Raw genomic sequence first — 23,565 nt, forward strand, 5'->3', positions numbered from 1 at the left:
GGGTATTTTATAATATATTATATTTTAATTATCAGTGGTCTAGTTACAGTACTCGCTCATCAGGTTTGTCCACCGAGTGACAAACAGCTAAAGAATCTGTTTGACTCACAAGTTGCGTCTTAGTGATTCACTCCTGGAATGTGCGTTCAAACCTCCAAACGCCCATCTGGGTGGGTGAACCCCACATACCTATCACTTTTTTGGCCGTATCTCCATATAATCCAAAATTTCACTGCCAGCTTCTTCAAAGGTCAATTTACATTTACGAACACAAATTCAAATTTCTCCCGCTAATTAACATTCTGTTTATCACCAAGGCAGTAGATACTCTCCAATACAGGAAAGATGCATTGTGATTGTTCTCATGCACAATAACTTAATAATTTCAGATATATTGTAATGGAAAATAAAATCATGTGATGCCAATGAAATACATAGAAAAGACGACCATGGCCCTTATTTTGTGCTAGTAATGCCACCACACTGACATACTGGGAATCGATCACTGTAAACAAAAGGGTCTGCCTAATTCCAATTGCCTGAGATCTCTGTACCACTAAGCTCCCTTGTCTGGGGATTCCAAAAACTGCCCCCACAATCATGGCCTAGTTGTCACCAATGCCCCGACTAGTAACTACAGGTTACATTGGTCATCTAGGTGTAGGATTATAACAACTGGCCGGCGTTCTGCTCTACATCTATGGCAGGCCATAATGGATCATTAATAGTGCCCCCTGCTTGCAGCTCCTGGTATGCCACCAACATAAATCCTAATTCCAATTGGTTTGGTTTGCAATTCAGACCCATTCAAGCAAACACAGTGCATACACTTTACCCATTTATTACAATGTATGGGCAAAATACTGTGGACACCGGACCTTCATACCTATCTGAGCTCTTATTCCAAACCATAGGAAATATTTTGGAATCTAAAGATGCAAGGAGAGCATAGGTAAGGTCAAATAGCGATGTTAGTTGAAGTGGTCTGGCTAAATATTGGTATTCCAATTTATCTCAAAGCTGTCGGATGGATTTATAGTCAGGACTTTGTGCAGATAACTGTAGATTCTCCATATCAAATTAATTTTTATGCATTTGCGCACAGGGAGACAGTCATGCGGAGACAAGAAAGGCCATCCTAAAATTGTTGACACAAAGTCGGAGTCACACATTAAATGGGGTTGTCCAGTGAAATGAAGTTACCACCTAACACTGGGCAGGTGATGACTCATAGAATGGTGGGGTTCTGGGTCTGACTGCTGTGATCCAGACCGGTCAGCACAACCGGGCACATTATCAGCATTAGAATGGAGTGGCAGGGCGCGTGTTCAAAGGCTACTGGCTAAAGCTGAGCACTAGCCTTGACAGTTCCATAGAGAATGAAGTTTTACTTCTGAAGTTATGCACCTTCCAGCAGCTGGTGACTCCTCCCACTTGTTTTCTTACCATCGCAGTCAAGGCAGGGCGTGTTTGTTTCATAGGTTCTCTCCTGTTCATATCCAATGCATATGTTACCCTGCCTACAGCTCAATTACTGCTCTCCCCTCTTCAAACTAAAAGAAATGGAGCCATGAAAAAGAGTGTCAATCAAAGACAAAGGGGAGGAACATCTGTGCAGTGCTTTGGAGGCACTGTACTATGCGACACGTTGACTTGAAGTCCGCAGAGCAATACAGAAGCAGCACAGAAGGGATCACATGACTGTTGGACACAGTAATGAATCGGGACATCTCTACCTTTTGAAGCTTCTTGGAAAGTTGCTTTGACTCCTACTGGGGACCACTTAAAATGGAAAACTATTAGGTAATAGTGCTAAGTGAAATAAGAGAAAATCTATTGTTTATGCTAAAGAAAATTGGTCATTGCTTAAATCAAGTTTATGCTAACTTTTTTTAAATATTTTTTTGACTATTCCATTTTAATTTTCCACATTGATATCAGATTTCAAAATATTCTAAATCTTGCAAATTTCTCTCTTGCAATTAAGCTTAATATTAGACTGATCCTTTGTATTCTGTATAGATTACTTTTCAGTAATCATCTCCTTATCATGGCCCATAAGAAGACAACATAACATGCACCATTTAAGATTGGTGATATCAACCCCTCCCCGCACAATGACCTCCTCCCAGATGATGCCTACAATGCTCCCCTATAGAAGTCAATGAGTCAGATCCTGTCTATTGAGGTCAATGGTCCATGTTGCTGGTGTATAGCAGATTTATAAAGCTTGTTAGCAGGAGCTAAGGCAAAGGGCATAATCACAGAACAAGAAATTCTGCAATTTAAAAAAAAAATAGGAAAAAACTATGTAAGGTATGTATTTGGTTTTCATTATTAAAAAAATGGGTTACACATTCCATTTAAAGCAATGCAAGAAAAATAACTTTCTTTGAAAGCTATAGACAGTAGACACAAATTTTAGCTTGTTCGCCTGTCATCTCCTGGTTTACCGAGTTACTGCAATGCTTTTGACTCTCCCAGAAACCAAACAGACAAGCCAGTTCTTCTAACGCTCTTCTACTCTAAAACAAAGGCTGCTTGATACCAGCTCACGCCCTGTAGAGTCTGGTGGAAATACTTTGTGTTACTTGTCCTTAAATTTATATGATACTAACCACACCCAACCTTTGCAATGGAGGAAGGGTAGAACCAAAGTCCCACCTTCACCCCAGCTATGATAGTCATGAGTATAAAAATTGTGAATACAATCATGGATTAGAAATAAATAATGGATGGCAAATATGTATTCAAAACACAAAAACTTCCAAGGAAAATAATTCCATAGTCAAATATTCTTCTAAATTTTTTAACAGGCTTATACCAACCACTCTACTGGCAGGCGACCAAACCAATACCAACAGCAATGGATTGTAACTTCTTACTGTTTGGAACTTCTGATGACATCTGAGACTGCTTCTATACCCTCTTGATAACATGAATCAAACAATAAAATACAAGGAAACCATAGTGTTAGGTGAACAGTGGACCACATACATGTTTATTAAGAATCAACAGGAATTATCACACTAAGTTATTTGGACCTACTATTAAAAACATCCCACCATGCCAGCCACTGAGCACAGCATGTCATCTCAAGGGACCTCAATTTCCACCAGCTTTAAAAAAAATTAGGCCTACAACCTTTCCAGTACAAAAAACCCAAGAGGGAGGGTGTTCACCTCAGACCAGAGGTAGGACAGAGGGGGTTCCTTCCTGCCTTTCATCCTTTATACCAGGGGTCCCCAACTCCAGTCCTCAAGGCCCACCAACATGTCATGTTTTCAGGATTTCCTTAGTCTTGCCCAGGTAATAATTGCATCACCTGTGCAATGCAAAGGAAATCCTGAAAACATGACCTGTTGGTGTGCCTTGAGGACTGGAGTTGGGGACCCCTGCTTTATACCCCTTCATGATCCTCCCTCTTTCCTCATAGCCAATAAGTTCTTCTCCCTAAGGTTTAAAGAAGTCAGCCTCCAAATACTATTAACCCCTCTCAGTCCCTGGCACCTTCATTATTTACTATGGCGCCTGCAAAGATATTTTGTTTTGCAGATCTGAAGAAACCTATAGGCTGGTTTCACAAAAATACATTTTTGTGATGTTTTATCGGCCGTAAAATGTAGTGGCTAGATGTTACTTTTCTATGAAGAGAATATATTTATATGCTGTATCATAAAGAAAAAATAAAAATCTATAAAGACACATCACCTTCACATTGAACATATGGAACTAATTATAAATGGGGAAGTGAGAAAGAGCAAACACGTCAACCTCTATTGAATTAGGACCTCACATTGAGCATACGGGACTAGTTATAACTGGGGAACTGAGCGATAGCGTACACTTCAACTTCCATTGATGTAGGTACCTCTTGCAGTGAGAAGGTAATTACATCAGGATATCTGCGCTGAGAACTAGCCATCAAGAAGCAGATTTGTTTATCCAGATGTGGAGAAGTACAATTCCAAGGCAAGAGCTTCATCTGTTCAAAGCACTGATTGTAGACTTTTTGGAGCCAGTGGTCAGTGATGAATATTGGGGTTTGCATCGATGCAATATTTATGGAAGACATACACTGCTCAAAAAAATAAAGGGATCACTTAAACAACAGAATATAACTCCAAGTAAATCAAACTTCTTTGAAAACAAACTGTCCACTTAGGAAGCAACACTGTTTGACAATTAATTTCACATGCTGTTGTGTGCAAATGGAATGGACATCAGATGGAAATTATTGGCAATTATCAAGACACACTCAATAAAGGAGTGGTTCTGCAGGTGGGGACCACATCTCAGTACCAATGCTTTCTGGCTGATGTTTTGGTCACTTTTGAATGTTGGTTGTGCTTTCACACTCGTGGTAGCATGAGGGGGATTCTACAACCCACACAAGTGGCTCAGGTAGTGCAGCTCATCCAGGATGGCACATCAATGCGAGCTGTGGCAAGGTTTGCTGTCTGTCAGCAGTGTCCATAGGCTGGAGGCGTTACCATGAGACAGGCCAGTACACCAGATGTGGAGGGGGCCGTAGGAGGGCAACTACCCAGCAGCAGGACCGTTACCTTAGCCTTTGTGCGAGGAACACTGCCAGAGCCCTGCAAAATGACCTCCAACAGGCCACAAATGTGCATGTGTCTGCACAAATGGTTAGAAGCCAACTCCATGAGGATGGTCTGAGTGCCCGACGTCCACAGATGGGGGTTGTGCTCACAGCTCAACACCGTGCAGACGCTTGGCATTTGCCACAGAACACCAGGATTGGCAAATTCAGCACTGGCACCCTGTGCTCTTCACAGATCAAAGCAGGTTCACACTGTAGAAGCGCTGGCATAGCACAAAACGGCCGTCGTTCTTACCTGCTCGCAAAAAGCTCCTTTCCTCACTCTCCCGGCCATGAATTCTTTTTAATGAAGATTCAATAAAGTTAAGGATTTTTCAGATCGGTGAGTGCTTTCCTTTTTCTATTGTGCAAGTGCAAGAATATGTCTATACACAGTTGTCCCTATTGTTTCACAACTTTGTGGTTGGCATTGTTGGTGGGCGTATATTGGCTGCCTATGGACACAACTGCATTGTGACAAAAGGTTTTCAAAATTTGAAAGCTTCCTTGCAGAACTGTTATTGAACTCCAGCTCAAGTTCGCAATAAGGTGGCTTGCTTAGGGTATGTGCAGTTGTGCACACATCTCTTTGTGGTGATTCTGCTCTGTAACCTGGGGGTGAAAGTTCTAAATAAAAGCTAAAAGAATGAACATATGCACTGTAATGTAAAAACAACTTGCTGATTGGCCATATATGTTCAGTCATTTGTGATTCTTTTAACAGCTTCAGGTTTCCAAAGATGCAAAGTAGTTAAAAGAATTGATCTGACCAGAATGGCTTTAGGTTTCAGAAATTGCACACTAGTTTATTTTATTCAAAACAATTTTTTTAAAAAAGTAACAGAAAAGTGAGTGGCCAAAAACATTACAAAAAAAACAAACAAAAGACTGAAAATACGCATCAGAACAAAAAATTATTGGCATTGCATGAAGAGACTTCCTCCTGAAAACTATCTGGGTTCGCATACATCTAAAAGATGTCGTGTGCACATACGCTTGGACAGAAACCATACAGAAATGTGAAATTTCATGTTGTTCAGCCTGGCTAAAGAAGTAAATCAGTGTGGAATCACTCCCATTTACTAGAACAAATCCTCAGTCGGCTTCTTTTGCTTTCTTCTTTTCTATGGCTGCATGTTTGTACCATAATAGTAAAATAGCCAATCATGCAACTTTCCACCCAAAAGTGGAATTGTCCATAAATCTAGCAAAAACTGTAATACACGTACGGTATTTAGTGTGTGAAATCACTCTTATAAGCCTAGGGTTATTCTCATGTTTAGGCATAACCATAGATCCACAGGGTAATGCATAACTTGCTGTTCAGAGGGTGTCTCACAGCCGGCGCCTTTAATGGTCCCAATAGCAGAGTAGGACTGGAGCCGTGGCAGAGTATGTGCAGCTAAGTATAGGACTATCACCACTCAACAATAGTAACTAAACATTTAACTTTTTTCATGTGATTTCTCTTCCTCTCTCCAGACCTGGAGAAAAATCGCATTAGGATAGGTTCCCAGCATAAGAAAATCGCCTTGTCGCTGGCTGCTGGGCATGCGTGAATTGGCCAAGTTATGTGGTAAGAATCTTTTTTTTCCCCTATTTTCTAGAGCAGTAATGCAATTCAAATATCATGTATTTCATGTTTACATGCTTTAGAGTAAATAAAAAAAATACAAAGTGCAACTTTATTAGAACAAAATGGCATGGCCAATCCTTTAACTACACCTTCCCACCTGCTTGGTTTCTATTTCCACCCTTCTGCCTCTATGAACCAAAGCTTTCAAAGAAGAGGGGTTTGAGATTGAGGTAAAGTAAGCAGGTGGAAAGGTGCATTTAAATGACTGGCCACGCCATGCATATTTACATGACACCTCAAAGAGAAGTGTGTGACACAAAGATTTTCAGGTTGGCATGCATGGTATATAATTATCACCCATGTAAGAAGAACTCCATAAAAATGGGCTGTTCAGTGTGTCAGATTGTGGCATATCCAATTTGAACAACCTCCACACATTTATTCACAGGCATGGTGAGTTATGCAATGTGAGGGCGTAGTCCCAGGAAATAATAAAGATTATTTTAAAAACAGTTGACTTTCTGGAGTGACTTCTGTTTACTTAGGCATGTGCAGAATGTGAGTCTCAACAGTGCCTTTGTATACCGTGTCCCTGAGATTGTTGTGGATTGTTGTAGTCCCTGTGTAGGTGAAGGCAGTTCTCAGCCTGTTGTACAAGGACATTCTACACTCGCATATCGAGCTCTGCCTGCAATCCTGTGTGCCACTGACTGCATCCTGCATATTGATAGAAAAGTCGCTTACTACAACACATTCCTAGCATTAAATGAATACCTAGTATTACATATATCATCATGCCACACCTACTAAAACGGCATATTTTGAGTGTCTTTCATTATGTGTTGCAGGTACTTCTAATATTTTGCGTCTGGAGGAGAGAAGGTTTTTCCACCAACATAGAAGAGGATTCTTTACTGTTAGGGCAGTGAGAATCTGGAATTGCTTGCCTGAGGAGGTGGTGATGGCGAACTCAGTCGAGGGGTTCAAGAGAGGCCTGGATGTCTTCCTGGAGCAGAACAATATTGTATCATACAATTAGGTTCTGTAGAAGGACGTAGATCTGGGGATTTATTATGATGGAATATAGGCTGAACTGGATGGACAAATGTCTTTTTTCGGCCTTACTAACTATGTTACTATGTAATATGAGGGCATTTACCATACATAACTAGCCATGTGCTTAAAGCACAGGCCTTGTCCATTCATTGATGCAGTTTGTGGAAGGTTTTTTTTGTAAAATCTTCACCTAACTAAACCAAATGTATGCAGAAGTTTTCTCAGGCCACAAGTGAATGTTATATCTGTATTTGGGCATTGTAGCCACATCACAGGCTGCAAAATGAGGTCGTGTGAATGCACCCTAAATACAACATGTATGAAATTAGAAAATCATGGTAATTCTCTATATCGGAAGTTACTTGTAATTCCAGACATAGCGGCACTGAAAAGAAGCAGCTACGGTCTTGTATAAAGGCAACTGTTTACATAAAGAAATCAGGAACGTGAGAAGGGAAAGTGGCAATCGCCTCACTAATGCAAATCGGAAATACACTGGATCAGGTATCTCAAATCAAGCTGCAAAAGCAAATTATTATTAGTGACAAAAAATAATGTAGTGTGTGTACTTATTCCGTCACATTGGTTATACTGTGCTCCTAATACTGCCCAGTCATTATACAGGTCAGTAGTCATATAAGGCCTAGAATTAACTTTTCTGGGCATTTGTACAAAAGTCTGAAAACAAACACATCATCATTACCCTGTTCATTAAGGTGTAACTAATACATAATGTAAAAATCTGCCCAATGGGTGCACCTCAGGTGTGGCATTTGGCTAAAAAAAGATATTTTAGTTCTCATTATGGCATTAGCATGAAATTACTCCTAAAGTTCAACCCAGATGAAACAGTGACTCAGAGAAATGAATGCCTGCACGCACCGTCAGCAGCCGAGCCCTCTGCCTCTTCAACTCCGATTCTTCTGCCTGTAGTAACCCAATTACCAGTACTGGCAGAGAGGTAGCAGAGCTAAGTTTAGCTGACATAATTGGCTGTATTGTCAGCTCGTCAATGGTGGTTTCACCATAAAATTGTGTAGGCAGTTTTCCCAGTGCATAATACACAGAGTCAGATTTAGCTCTTTGACATTTGTGTTGAGGGAATAGTACTTAAACACCCATGACCAATTAATAAGCCTTCATTTCAAAAGCTTTTCCCACCAACTTAATGAGACTGTCCACTACTCGGACACCCCTTCTCAATCACTTGTGTCCCCTCACTCTAAAATAACACCTATAGTCACTGCCGAAGCAGGCGCCATTCCAGTGGTGGCTGTCCCTGGGCTTGCATGACATTATGTCACGCGACCCCTGCCACTAATCAATGGCTGCTTCACTCTTCCCTCCTACAGACAACGGACATCCGGAGGAAGTGATAACAGCAGCTCTAACCTACTTCGGATGTTAATTACGTCTGAAGGAAGGTAGAATAAAGGAGCCGCTAATCAGGCGAGTCCTGGGAGAACCAGTGGCGACACCACTGGAACGGCACCCGTATCGGAGGAGAGTATATGCGTTATTAGTTTAAAATTGGGGAACACAGTGATTGAGAAGGGATTGTCCGAGTAGTGGACAACCCCTTTAATATGCGAAGACAAAATCGCATTACACAGACTCACATAATGGACATATAGCGCATACATAATAGAATTCATCCTGTATTCATAGACTGAATGATCTCTTTATAATAGGCACTTGACCTTTCAGTATTGGAGCTTCCATGGATGAAAACTCATTAAATCTTGGAGTACAGCATAAAATCAAGTGAGCACGTATTTTCTTGGGGCGGTTTTGTCATGCAGTGGTGTCAATGTTACACACAGTAAAAATAATCAGCCAGTAAAATAGGATCCTATAGATGTATACACCTTATCAATGAATGGAGTCAGAGGAGGGTGTTGGGAATCGTTCTGAAGAACAGGCGGTGTGCAGTAAGTAATCTGCAGCTAACTACAACTAATGTGCCAGTTTGAGGGAAATTACTAAGTGCTTGTTCACACCAGCATATAATACGAACTTGTGCGCTAGCCAACTAAAAGCCGGACAGCACACTGCCCAATGTAATTCAATAGGGCTGTTCAGATGGGTGTTTTGTCACACGGACAATGATGGAATGTACTAGTCTCTTCCAAGCCTCAGAAGAGAATCTCCCATACAAGTCAATGGCAGCTGTTAAAACTAAGGCAGATTGTATAGCCATGGATTGATTCCAGAAAAAAAGTCTACATGTTATACTTGCTTGGCACAGTGCCAGATATTAATTTTTAGAATCTCTGGGATAATGTACACAGTGCTGTTCACAACAAGTCAGTAGCTCCAAGTAATTTGAGGCAACTGCTAGAAACTACTACTTACTTGGAGATACTGACCTGAAACTATTCAGTCAGCAAGGATCCTGCAGGACTAGGGATTTCTCTGGTTCTGTTTCGAGGTTCAATGCACTACTATAGATGGGTTTCTCTAATAAAGTGGCCATTCAGTATATGTTACTTACTCAATGACTAACCACTGCTGTTATGGTGGGACATTAGAATCCCTAGCGGAGATACCAACATTTCCTGCCCAAAACAGCTGCATTAAAAAAAAAAAACAAACAAACAACTTCTCCTGTCTGACTGGTCTCCTTTATATCAGGGCACAAGTGCTAAGCCTGTCCTGTTCCGGTAAATTAGAGTAATAGTGGATAGGTGTGGATGTGTGTGTTCTACATCCGGTAATAATCACATATGTTATGCCCCCCCCCCCCCCCCCCCCTCCTAAATTAAATTTGCTGATTTTATCTCGGGTGGAAAAGAATAAAGTAAACACTTTAAAAAAAACGGATGCTTATAAACGCAAACTGTATAAGCAGCATATTGTCACCTTTATCTCTAGTTTTCAAAGGGAATTTTGGCTGTGCAACTAGATGTCACTGTATAGTACCACATAAAAGGCATTACCTACAATGCATTTTGGTTCACACCTTTTTTTTTTTTCAAAACTCAGCAGGCTCTGAATATTTTTTTTACTATGTTTCACTATTGGGATTGAAAAATGACAGAAAAAAAATTGCATGCACAAAATACACCACCAAAAGCACCCTTAAAATGTTTTTATGTATTTTAAACTCCAGAACACAAATCAAGGAGCCCAAATTTATAAATATTGACGATAAAGTAAAAAGTTCCAAAGACAATAAGTAGATTAACTAAGATGAGCATTTATTTGCGGTTTTCCAAACAGGTCCACTTCTTATACAACGTAAATGATATTTTGTCTGCTCCAAAAACAGAGCTTCTGTGAAACTGCAAACAAATTCTCTCAATATTGGTCAATACAGAGAGGACCATTATCACAATAAATTAAGAGGAATTTATTGATCTCTAGAGAACACAGAGTAAGGGTATGTGCACACGTCAGGATTTCTTGCAGAAAATTCCTGAAGAAATCCGGACATTTTCTGCAAGTAATACGCATGCATTTTTTTCGCGTTTTTTTCCGGAGCTTCCCAATGCATAAAAGAGCGGGAAAAACGCGAAAAATCCGCAAAATTAATGAACATGATGCGTTTTTTACAGCGATGCGCATCATGTGCACAAAAATTGCAGAATGCATTATAATTGATGGGATGCATATGTATGAGTTTTTAATGCGTTTTTATAGCGAAAAAACGAGAAAAAAACGCAACGTGTGCACACAGAGTAAAGATTACAACCAGCTCAGGGCAAAACTCCACTCCATGAAGTGTTGTTTCATAGAGTACAAACTATGCTGCTGAGATGCAAGTAGTAACCATCCTCCACTTTTCTGCATCTCATTAACTTCGGAAACCAAAGATGCCTTTGATATAACCCGTCAATCCACTCTTTGCTTTCTGCTCCAGCTTGTCCTCCAGAGATGGCAGCGCAACATGATTTAAGGCCAGATCAAAGAAGAGTGGCTTACAAGGTATGGGATGGAAGTCTGGGGGGAAGGGCACTAGGCGGGCATGTTTGGTCACAAGAGATGGGTCAAGGCAGAAGTTGTCTAAACGTTCCAAGAGAGGCTGCAACAGAGGATAAAATGAGAATCATTACAGAGGCCAGCCCCATCCTGTAGTTTGTTACATGTAGGTATAGCACAGTAAATATTGCAAAAATTCCAATGATCTACCAGAATTCTGAAGTCAGCACTTGTTAACGTCGAAGCAATGGGGTGCTCAAGAGTCTATACAGAAACGTGATCGATTCATCAACACTCGTGTAGCGCATGTTTGCCACAATTAATTTAGGGTACCTTCTGAGTGGCGTGTGCTTACGTGCACTGCTTCAGAAATGTTACTCGCATTTCTACAAAATGAGGGCATTTTTGAAAAATTGAAAAGGTGGGCATGGTCGCCCCCTGTCCCCCCCAGGTTGGCGCAGCTGACTCACACTTCTAAAGTCAGAATATTTTTGTGCAATTCTATAACTTTTCTAACCTTTTTTAACACTTTTCTGGGATTAAAGCTTTGATATATCAGCCCCACTGTCTCTGTTTAGCCTCTTGGGCAGTTCATTACAACGTCGCCCTAGTCATAATCAGACACACTTTAGCTGTTACATTAAATGGCATGGAAGTTTTCAAACAAGGAACTCTGGAGTAAGCAGAAGATCAGGGGCTGCAAGTCTAGAGGTTGTTTAGACTGGCTTCAAACTTGTGGTTTTTTAGAAGTTTGATTCGGTTCTTGGCACCTGAAATAAAACCACCTACCTTGTTTTCTTTAGTCTGAGAGGGTGAAACCTCCTCTGTAATGTTGGTTGTATCTAGAAGAAGAAAGAAAAACGAAAAAAACAAAAAAAAAAAACAAATATCAACTACTACACTGAGAAAAAGGGAACTTCACATGGCTTGAGGTAAAAGAATTAGACTACTGCTTAGACAAACAACAAAGGAGGATCTAATGTTAAAGGAACACTCCGGAGATCCCTATTGTAATTATTCACTAAAGAGGTTGGGTCATCAGTAAGTAGATGGCTTAAGTCAACCAGACTGGCGCTCGCTCTGCCTCATAGAGAGGAGACTCTGGGCAAAAAAGCAAACTGCTTCGTGAACGGGAAAAAATATATATATAAGAGGTGTCTGAGTGCAACACAAAAAAGTTTCTGTAAAAAAGTGTTTTTATTGGGCAACAGTAGAACAAAGAAATTTGTACAAACTCAATCCACCCCCAGGAAAATTACATTACTAAAAAATTATAGCTACCACAATGGGCATGGCCATATATAATGGAACGGGATTGTAACGCTGTGCACAGACTGGCCAGGAGCTCTCCAGACCCAAGCGTGACAGCTGATTAGAAATACATGCAGCTGTCACATTTGGGTCGGGAAAGCCACCGGCCAGTCTGCGCACAGCCTTCCGGTCTACATGGCTGTCTCACTGACTCTGCCCCAAAACATACAACTGTCTTGCAGAAAAACAAATCCTCATTCGTCTGTTTCAACAGAAAAAAAAGGTTCATGGCTTTTGAAATAAAATAAAAAATACTGCATTCTGAAATCCAAAACTCACCAAGAATAGCAGCAGCCTGTAGTGAGTACTTCTCTGCATTCACCTGCTTGATCAGCTCCTGAACATCCGGTAGTTCCTGCAAACACAAACTTTACCAGTCATGTGCTGCCATCCCTATGCACAAATGAACCAGAGACTACAGGCTTAGTTTACTGAAAATCTGTTGGTGCAACACTGATATGTCAATTCCCCAAAAGATGATTCCATATGTCAGAGTTCTATAACATATTACTTTTATTCTGAATGCTTTCCTAAGGGTCAGAAGGATTACCTTGAAATTACTTTTCTTAGTTGCAGCCTGAGCTTTGACTTCCTTTGCATATTTCAGCACCCGGTCGTACAGCACCAGGGCCTCACTCCACTTCTTCACCAGGACATAGGACTGAGCAATGAAGAAACACCTGCCAGAAGAGTCATAGTGACTTACAGCTACATGTCTTATACATAGATTCAGTATTAGTTACTGTTCATGTGTCCTCATGACCTCACCACACATACCTGTATGCTTTGTACACCAGCGTCTTAAGGACAATCTCCTTCTGGAAGCTTTGGTCTTCCTCCAAGCCCGGTAGCTGTGTCAGCTCAGCCAGATTCTGTAATACAAAGACCATGAAGGAGATCATGTGCTTTATTGCCGTCACTGCTCACAGATACAGTACAATGTATGTTCAACCTAGAGAGCAGTTTCAGCTCCTCGTGACCAGTTCTTCTGGAGCATCAACTATCATATAATATGGATTTTAGCTGTCTAAAAAGCACGGGACAGAAAGAAGGGACTAACATGACTGCAGGATCAAACTACACACATCATTTGTAGTCCATAACCATGGCTATTCCTAAATGTGTACAGGAACTGGAGACAAGAAAACATAGCATATTTTATTCAATTTCAATATCTAGTAGCACATAAATTAGGTTTCTGCTCAGTTACTTACCTGCAGGATGATATCATAAAGCCTAATGAGGTCCTGAGGACGAGGGGTTCTCTTGCCGTCCTCTTCAGCCTGAGGTTGGCAGAGCAGCGCCTTTTGCAGAGCACTAGCCATGCTTTCATTGCGCTGGATGGCTGTCGAAAGTTTGATGTAGGACAGGTAACTGCAAAGAGAAGAGATTCAGACTGCCTTTCCCATCTGGCAGAAGGTTATATTTAACTGGAAAAAGATTGAACCAAACTTATGGTCCTCTGTTCTTTTGAATGGGACGTTCAAACTGACATCAACAAGGATCCATTCCTACTTGATTTTACAGAATGGGCTTGTGAATGAAGGTAAAAGGGTTACTCTCAAGAACCTCCTTCAGGAGTGCATAGCTCCTCTGTGCCCTAGCTTCTAGCTTGCTCTTAAATGATTGACAGTTTGGACTTGTGCCACTATTGTGCACTCGCACATGTCAGAGCCGAGGCAGCATGGCCTATGCACCATTAGAGGAGCGCAGGGGCACTGAAGCCGACCAACCGACTTCAGAGCAGTTCTTCATTTTACTCATTTATGATAAAACAACCTGAATAAGTTCCATTTTTAGTTCTCTCGAATTTGTGATTATGTACATTTTTATATGTACCTTTATAAAGTAACCACTTTCTAAAAAGTGGCTAAGACAAATTACTAACAATTATAAAGAAGAGGGTTTTAGGTATAACTAAAGTAGACCCATTACCGAAAGGTGAGAAACCTAGACAGTATTACTGGGGCTGAAGACCCTGAGATAGCAGTGATGGTTTATTTAAATTCCAACACAGTCCTGGTGCCAATATATCAGTAATACAGTGCATTTCTATCTCCTACTAGTTAATGTGAAAGTGTGTAAGGAGTGATGGAAAAGTCAGCAGTACATCAAAGTGAACCTGCTGATACATGCGGACCGTGGGCAACACGTTAACAGTCATTGGCTGTCGAATTTCATCCACATATGTGTAAACGCTACAGCGTTTCAGGGAAAAACAGATTAATAGTTGGCGCGGACAGAGCCAACTGGAGCCAAGTCGGACAGGCAGCTTCTCCCTACCCATTGACAGGCATGTGTGTATAGAGAGAAGCCGACAAAGACCTGTCTGTCTGAATAATCTACAGCGCAGCTTTACCTTGGCAGCTATTAAACTAAGTTGTACTTTGAAACGCCAGAGCATTTCAGAGTTAACAGTATATGGCTGAAATACTGCATTCAGCGTCTGATACATGCTGCCTGGTTCACTGTAAAGATTGCAAATGATACGTTAGCTGAATCTAAAAGAAACACAACTGCATCCCTCTTCAATGCTGAATGGTGCTGAACCACATACACTGATTTTGTAGGATCTAATAATAACTGCTCCTCCCGTGTCCACCATTTATCACTCAACTACATCACATCACTATGTTGTACACATAAAACACAACTACCTTCACATACCTGTGCAAGTACTGCAGATTGGAAACTTTGCCCATCTCTCCATCCATTACAACATCTCTCTGCCTCTGAAAGCACAGTGTGTGTAATGTATGAGATCTGAAGATACAAGATTCATAGTAAAACCAACTCTTTGTCCTTAGATGACAGGAAGAAGGTTATGTGCAATACCTGTTCTGTTTTCAGTTCCTCCCGCACACTCTGGATAGCATCTCTACATTCACTTAGGACAGACTCAAACAACCGTTCTTTAGCCTCTTCATCTTCAGCCTAAAGGAAAACAACAACATTCAGTTAGTATCCCTGAAGATTCTACATCTTAAGCCTAGGTAGGGGTTGACACTCTTGAGTAGCCACTTGATTACACCTGGCGCAGGTTTTTTATTTTTTTTATTTTTTATCATAACAGCTTGTACTTTATTGTCCATCATAAACTTTACAGCTCCAAAACAAAAACAGTCTTTACTTCAGTATCAATGGATAACAAACACTCCTTTACTTCAGGCAGAAGAAAAGATCACAAATGTAGCAGCCTCACCGTTCCCAGCAGCAGCTCACATTTGTATTAAATGTTTTCACCAATCACCTCTATTTGGGTACAGCACACCTCTTCGCAAAGCAGAGTAAAAGAGCTTCTGCCTTTTCCCAGTCTCAACACCCTCCACACTGCTGAGCTAGCCCAGCTGCTGTTAATAGGCGTGTAATCCCCTGACTGGATCATAGGATTGACTTTTCCTAGTCGAATTCATTTGGTAACTCCAAAAATCGAGTGTTACTGGTACAGCTTACATTACAGACATATCTACCATCCAGTACTTTACCTGCTGCATTCCTACCCCTGATAAGCAATCAATTTTTTTATACGTTTTTAGTGTTTTTGACATTGCGTTTTTGTCTTTTTCGGTATGTTCTGCTTTAAAAAAAAAGCGTCTTTTTTATGTTTCATGGTATTTCACTTTGATAAAACACTCGTGCGGATTGATTGCATGTGTTTTTTTTATCTACAGATTTTCCACATCTAATGCATTTCGATGGGGAAAATCCGCCATAAAGCTCAGTGAACAAAAGAGAAATTTACATGTTGTGGATTTGAAATATGCACCGCAGGTTAGCTTACACGGAGAAAAAAAAAAAAAATGTACATGAGATTCCTGTAAATATCATCCTTTTTGCTGGAACTCGTTCAAGAAAAGCACATCCAGCCCATGAATGGCAGCGCTTCCCAGGACTCACATTCAAAGATGATATTTCATATTTTTTTATTTCATAACTTAAAATAGAAGAGATACTCTTGTGCTTTTCTTGAACTACTCATCCTGTGTGAGCCTTACTCTGGCTCTCTCACTTGGATCCACCCGAGGCAAGCTGCAAGCCCTGTATATTGAAAAGTATCTCAGAGGGAATTTGGAGGATACACGATCTAAAGCCATTTTAGTCTTTTATCAGGTGAGTGCATAAAATTGTGCACCCTTTAAAGACTATAATATTGTGTTTACGCACTTAGGGCGCCGCGATTTGTCTGTTCTTCTCTCCCAAACAGGGTTTTTTTGTATTTTTGCTGGAACTGTAATCAAGATGAAACAACTGTAAGCTGGATCATCGAAAGCTCGCGGTGGGCACATATCCTTAAAGTACTGGTTAGGGGAGATAATAGTCCTGAAAACTGAATTTGTACCTACAGACATTTGTTGTATTTGCCATAAATGTCACAGAAGTGAATACCCCTTTAAGTTTTAGTGTGGCCCTTGAACCAAAAAAGGTTGTGCACCCCGGCTCTATAGCATAGAAACGTGCATGAGGCAAATACTCTGAGATCGCATGGTAGCTGGTAAACTTAGCAACAAGCAGTACGCTGTGGAATTAAAATTTACTCTGTTCTTGAGAACAGAGAGGATTTTTACTAAGAGGTAAATTGAAAGTTGCTTGTTTCTACAACTACATTGCAATTGTACCCACTGAAGAACTAGAACCACTATAAGTACGGTAAGCAGATTAGTGGGTGGTTATCATATAGAACAGGAATGGTTAAATAGAGGATAGGCATATACAAGAGGTAGCCGAAGATTGTAATACTCTAATTAGTTCCACAGATATCTAGTTAGGCTAGCCTAGTACCAGAAAGAATTGGTGCATAATTCCATATTCTTGCAAGAAATAAGCCGTAAACATGATACAGTTTGAAGTTTTTATTAACGTTTAAACTTTGTAAAGAAAAAAAAAAAAAGGACAACAATTTGCTATTTTATATGTAGCTCATCTATAATATAACGCTGGGAGCGTCACTCTGTCCGAAGCCTTTATAGACTGCGCAGGCGCATGCGCCGGCGCAAGCGCCGGCGCAGTCTGGCCCCCACAGAGTGACGCTCCCAGGAGATCGCGGTATGCGTAAGCACTGAACGCATACCGCGATCTCCACCGGAGAGTCAGGGACCGCCAGGAGGGTAAGTATATTCACCTTTCCCCGTTCCAGCGCTGCTCCGTCTCCCGGCTGTGACAGTTCAGAGGGCGCGATGACGCGCTTAATGCGCGCTGGCGCCGCCCTGACTTACCAGTCACAGGCAGAGGAGCCGGAGTGTGTCTTCAAGAAAATGGCGCCGGAATGCGCGGACTGCGCAGGCGCCGATTCCTGCTGCCGGAATCGGCGCCTGCGCAGTCCGCGCTTTCCGGCGCCATTTTCTTGAAGACACACCTGCAGTGGAGCCGGACGATAGGCGAGTATGGTATTTTCTTTTTTTTTTATATGGCAGCAGCATACGGGGGCATACACACTGGAGCGTCTTATGGGGGGCATATAATACAATGGTGGCGCAGGATGGGAGCAGCACATGACAGAACGCGTGCAGGATGGCAGCAGCACATGACAGAACGGGCACAGGATGGCAGCAGCACATGACAGAACGGGCGCAGGATGGCAGCAGCACATGACAGAACGGGCGCAGGATGGCAGCAGCACATGACAGAACGGGCACAGGATGGGAGCAGCACATGACAGAACAGGGGAGCAGGATGGCAGCAGCACATGACAGAACGGGCGCAGGATGGCAGCAGCACATGACAGAACGGGCACAGGATGGGAGCAGCACATGACAGAACAGGGGAGCAGGATGGCAGCAGCACATGACAGAACGGGCGCAGGATGGCAGCAGCACATGACAGAACGGGCGCAGGATGGCAGCAGCACATGACAGAACGGGTGCAGGATGGGAGCAGCACATGACAGAACTGGCGCAGGATGGGAGCAGCACATGACAGAACAGGGGAGCAGGATGGGAGCAGCACATGACAGAACGGGGGCGCAGGATGGGAGCAGCACATGACAGAACGGGGGCGCAGGATGGGAGCAGCACATGACAGAACGGGGGCGCAGGATGGGAGCAGCACATGACAGGATGGGAGCAGCAAATGACAGAATGGAGGCGCAGGATGGGAGCAGCACATGACAGAATGGGGGCGCAGGATGGGAGCAGCACATGACAGAACGGGGGCGCAGGATGAGAGCAGCACATGACAGGATGGGGATGCAGGATGGAGCAGCACATGACAGAATGGGGGCGCAGGATGGAGCAGCACATGACAGGACGGGGACGCAGGATGGAGCAGCACATGACAGGATGGGGACGCAGGATGGAGCAGCACATACCAGGATGGAGACCATACACCAATATAAATGCTCGCCACCCGGGCGTAGAACGGGTTCAATAGCTAGTTGTTATATATTGAAATATTGTGACACTTGAGGATATATACATGATTAAACTGCCAAGAGTAGACAAGTCTGGGCAACACATATAACCCCTTCATGACCGGCCTATTTTCCGTTTTTCCTTTCCCTTGTGCCAAGAGCCATAACTTTTATTTATTTTTCTGTACACATAGCTGTATGTGGGCTGGATTTTTGTGGGACAAGTTGTACTTTTTAATGGCACCATTCATTTTATCACGTGATGGTCTGGAAAGTGGGGAAAAAATTCCAAGAGCGATGAAATTGTAAAAAAAAAAAATGCATTTCCACAATAGTTTTTGTTTTTTTTTTATTTACCATTTTTACTGTACTGGAAAACTGACCTGGCAATATCATTCTCCATGTCCGTATAATTGAGAAATTTTTTGTTTTGCTTTTGATGACATTTTCCAAGACCCGTAATATTTTCAATTGTATCCCCTTTAACCCCTTTCTGACCTCGGACGGGATAGTACGTCAGAGGTCAGATCCCCTGCTTTGATGCGGGCTCCGGCAGTGAGCCCACATCAAAACCGGGACAGGTCAGCTGTTTTGAACAGCTGACATGTGCGCGCAATAGCGGCGAGTGGAATCCCGATCCACCCGCCGCTATTAACTATTAAATGCCGCTGTCAAACGCTGACAGCAGCATTTAACTACCGCTTCAGGCCAGAAATGAGCGCATCGCCGACCCCGTCACATGATCGGGGGTCAGCGATGCGTCAGCATAGCAACAAGAGGTCTTTATGGTTGCTGATGCCGGCTTGCTGTGAGCGCCATAGCCGCTCATAACAAGCCTGTAATTCAGCTACATAGGAGCGATCTCATGATCGCTGCTATGTAGCAGAGCCGATCAGGCTATGCCAGCCTCTAGCCTCCCATGGAGGCTATTGAAGCATGGCAAAAGTAAAAAAAAAATGTTTAAAAAAATGAAAAAAATAAAAAAAGTATAAAAGTTTAAATCACCCCCCTTTCGCCCAATTCAAAATAAAACTCTATAAAAATAAAACCAAATATAGACATTTGGTATCGCCGCGTTCAGAATCGCCTGATCTATCAATTTAAAAAAAGGATTAACCTGATCGCCAAACGGCGTAGCGAGAAACAAAATTCAAAACGCCAAAATTACGTTTTTTGGTCGCCGCGACATTACATTAAAAAGCAATAACGGGCGATCAAAAGAACGTATCTGCACCAAAATGGTATCATTAAAAAATGTTAGCTTGGCACACAAAAAATAAGCCCTCACCTGACCCCAGATCACGAAAAATGGAGTCGCTACGGGTATCGGAAAATGGCGCAATTTTTTTTCTTTTTTGTTTAAAGCAAAGTTTGGAATTTTTTTTCACTACTTAGATAAAAAAAATAACCTAGACATGTTTGGTGTCTATGAACTCGTAATGACCCGGAGAATCATAATGGCAGGTCATCTTTAGCATTTAGTTAACCTAGCAAAAAAGCCAAACAAAAAACCCGCATGGGATTGCACTTTTTTTGCATTTTCACCGCACTTGGAATTTTTTTCCCATTTTCTAGTACACGACATGGTAAAACCAATGATGTCGTTCAAAAGTACAACTCGTCCCGAAAAAACTAAGCCCTCACATGGCCATATTGACAGAAAAATAAAAAAAGTTATGGCCCTGGGAAGGAGGGGAGCGAAAAAACAAACATGGAAAAACGGAAAATCCCAAGGTCATGAAGTGGTTAAACCCCCAAGCCTGTTTGCACCTTCATGACCAGGCCAAACTTTACAATTCTGACCACTGTCATTTTATGAGTTAACAACGCTTCAGCGGACCCTGGTGATTCGGAGAGAGTTTTTTCGTGACATATTGTACTTCATGATCGTGGTAAAATATTTGTGTGAAGAAAAAAAAAAAAGGAAATTTGGCAAAAATGTTGAAACTTCTGCAACTTTCAAACTCTGAATTTTTATGCCCTTAAATCATTGAGTTATGTCGCAGAAAATAGTTAATAAATAACATTTCACATGTCTACTTTACATCAGCACAAGGTTCGGAATAGAGTTTGGTTACGCTTCTTGTAAGTGCGTTTAGGTTTCAGTTGGGGAAGAGAGGTACTCTTACCCCCGGTGGAGTTGGATATCATCGTGTCCAACTGTTCACCGAAAAGTCGCCCACTGAGGTAGGGGAGGTGCGTGAGGGACTTCTTTGAAGCTTTCCATTCCCGCAGCCAGAGGATATGCCGAATTGTGATGGCGTTTGATGCTATCCCCGCTACACCCCTGGCTGAATCCAGAGCTGCATGAAGCATGTAATCTGCTACAACTGCTATTTGAACCGCTTGGTTCGACAGTTCAGGAGCGGATGCTCGGAGGCCAGCTTGTAAATTTTTGGCCCAGGCCAGAATGGCCTTGGCAGCCCAAACTGGAGCCAGGGATGCCCCTGCAGCCTCGAAAATTGAACGAGCCATGCGTTCTACCTGCCAGTCTGCTGCGTCCCTGAGGGTTGAGCTATCTGGCAGTGAAAGGAGGGTCTGTGCTGCTAGTCTAGAGACTGGGGGGTCCACTTCAGGTGTGTCTGTCCATTCCTTGGTGTCCTTCTGCGGGAAGGGGTACCTCGCCTCCAGATATTTGCGTTTAGCAAATTTTTTCTCAGGCTGTGAGCTGCTTTTTAAGGATCGCCTTAAACTCTGGGTGGTTAGAGAAAACCTTAGGCGGCTTCAGAGGTCCTTCAAAGGAAATCTTGTGTTCTGGGGCCTCTGGTGGCGGATCAGAAATGTCCAGCACCCGATTTATGGAAGAGATTATGTCCTCAACTAGCGCTGTATTACTAGGGGGATTGGGATCAGGGACCCCTCCGTTTTCTTGTCTGAGTCGGAGTCACAGATGCCTTCCGAATCCTGTGTATCACTGAGGCGTCCCCTGCTGGGTGAGCTGGGGAGGAGGCCTTCTCGGGTCGGGGATTGCGGAGATCTGCATTGTCTGCCCCTGGAAGGGGACTGTCTAGATGACCTGGAACTACGGTGTCTCTCCCTAGAAGGGGATGACCGTGTGCTATGGGATGACGCAGATGGACTTGACCTATGGGTCTGCATGCGTCCTGACCTAGACGTGGATGTGCCAGGGTCGTCCTGTTCCTGAGTCAAGCTCTCCCTTTGCTGGGTAACAGTCATAGCCGAGGCATGACTCTGCAGAGCCTGAAGCAATGTGGAGGTTAGGATATCTATAGACTGCGTCATAGATTGCGACATCTGAGTGACCCATTCCGGCGTGGCATTAGACACCGAAGCATTGGTAGGGGCTTCTTGGGGCTCAGAGTAGTCTGGATGCAGTCCTGGCAGTGCGGGTACGTGCTGCCACTGGGGAGAGCGGTCCTGCAGGCTGTGCAGAATGCATAATAGCATTCCTGCCTGGTTTTCTTGGGCCTTGAGCCTGGCATAGTGCAGAAGGGCTGGCTATGCAGAGGACCCTACAGGGGTAGCTATGCAGAGGAACCTATAGGGGAGCCTTATAGGGAATATGGATTCACAGCCGAGTAAAAAAAAAAAACAGGGGGGCGTGGCTATGTAACGGAGGAGGGAAGACGTGCCTCGTGAGAGCTCCGGCCATCCTGATAATATCCTGCCATTAAGACCCCTTATTTGCCAGCGGTATCGGCTGGCACTGGCGCCTGGGACCCCCGGGAGTCAGGTGACCTCCCCAAAAGGCTGCAGTAAGGACCCGGGACTTGGAATCCGTGAGTGGTCTGGGCGGACGGAGGGTACCTGTGCGGCGGCGGCCATCTTGGAGCACGCGCTCCGGCGGGACAAGACGCGGCACTGGCCTCTTCTGACACCCGGCTTCTCTTCTGGTGGACTCGGTGGGGCTGCGCTCTTCGGCGGTGAACGCTGTGTGGCATAGGAGTGCAGGGGCTGAGAGCTCCGGGACGGGCGGCAGTGGCTGCAGGGGACGGCGGCCATTACCAGTGCGCACTCCCTGACAGTGAGGGGAGAGGCGCTCTTCATTACTTTAACGGTGCTGCTCAAGAGGTGAACAGATAACCCGGGATATACAGGGGCGACGTGGTGTGTGTGCCCTGAAAGATTGGGCCCCACGCCCCCCCTGCCAGATAGACATCTCTTTTATTGGCGCCATAACTTTGGAGGGATTAACCCCCTCCCTGCTGGTCCTCCTGTGGTGGCTGTGGGCCTGTCCTGATATATAACACCTCAGGCTACATTTAATACTTTTTACAACTCTCCTTACGCCAGCTGCTTGTTTTGTGGCCCTTTTTTCTCCAAAAAAAACAGCCCTATATCCTGTGCCCGCTGACTTGTGTGGCTCCTTCTGCTGCCCACCATGTATCACTCCAAAGGGGCAGGGGCTGCTGAGAAATTGAGGAAATACTCCAGGGAGGATCCCCCTGATAATGTACGTACTCTCAGGAATAATTCTACGCCGGCCCAGCGTAAAAATCGCCTCTCCGATGATACTGAGGAGGGAGAGCAAGAAGAGGAACTGACCCTTAAGCAAGCATCTGAGCAATTAATGCAGGCTATATCCCTCACTAGATCGTCCCTTACTGAAAAGATAGAGGACGTGCACACTGAAGTGGGTCGTCTGCGGCATGATATGCAGGCCATGAGAGGACGTATTTCAGAGGTTGAAACACGAGTGTCCCATGTGGAGGATACTATCACCCCTATGGAGACTACTCTGAAAAAGGTCGCCGGTTCCATAAACGCCTGGAAACAAAAGGCAGATGACCT

At 43.3% G+C, this 23,565-nt stretch overlaps 1 protein-coding gene and 1 long non-coding RNA gene across 2 annotated transcripts in view; one reads left to right on the forward strand and one right to left on the reverse strand.

Annotated features, from left to right (window-relative positions):
• Positions 1–1,531: 1,531 nt before the first annotated feature.
• LOC138667588 (uncharacterized) lies at positions 1,532–9,942 on the forward strand. Its single transcript, XR_011318840.1, has 3 exons — positions 1,532–1,803; positions 6,086–6,179; positions 7,028–9,942. It is a non-coding gene; the product is annotated as an uncharacterized lncRNA (long non-coding RNA).
• A 369-nt stretch (positions 9,943–10,311) lies between these two features.
• Positions 10,312–23,565, reverse strand: part of SRP68 (signal recognition particle 68) — a 72,381-nt gene continuing 59,127 nt past the window's right edge. The window contains exons 9-16 of the mRNA XM_069752062.1: positions 15,303–15,401; positions 15,135–15,199; positions 13,682–13,841; positions 13,245–13,339; positions 13,018–13,147; positions 12,747–12,822; positions 11,946–11,998; positions 10,312–11,259 (exon numbers count right to left, since the gene is read on the reverse strand). Coding sequence (XP_069608163.1) covers positions 11,032–11,259; positions 11,946–11,998; positions 12,747–12,822; positions 13,018–13,147; positions 13,245–13,339; positions 13,682–13,841; positions 15,135–15,199; positions 15,303–15,401 — 906 coding nt within the window. The 3' untranslated portion in view covers positions 10,312–11,031. The remainder of the gene's footprint in view (positions 11,260–11,945; positions 11,999–12,746; positions 12,823–13,017; positions 13,148–13,244; positions 13,340–13,681; positions 13,842–15,134; positions 15,200–15,302; positions 15,402–23,565) is intronic.

The sequence above is a fragment of the Ranitomeya imitator genome, chromosome 2 (genome assembly GCF_032444005.1).
Source record: "Ranitomeya imitator isolate aRanImi1 chromosome 2, aRanImi1.pri, whole genome shotgun sequence".
Taxonomy (NCBI): domain Eukaryota; kingdom Metazoa; phylum Chordata; class Amphibia; order Anura; family Dendrobatidae; genus Ranitomeya; species Ranitomeya imitator.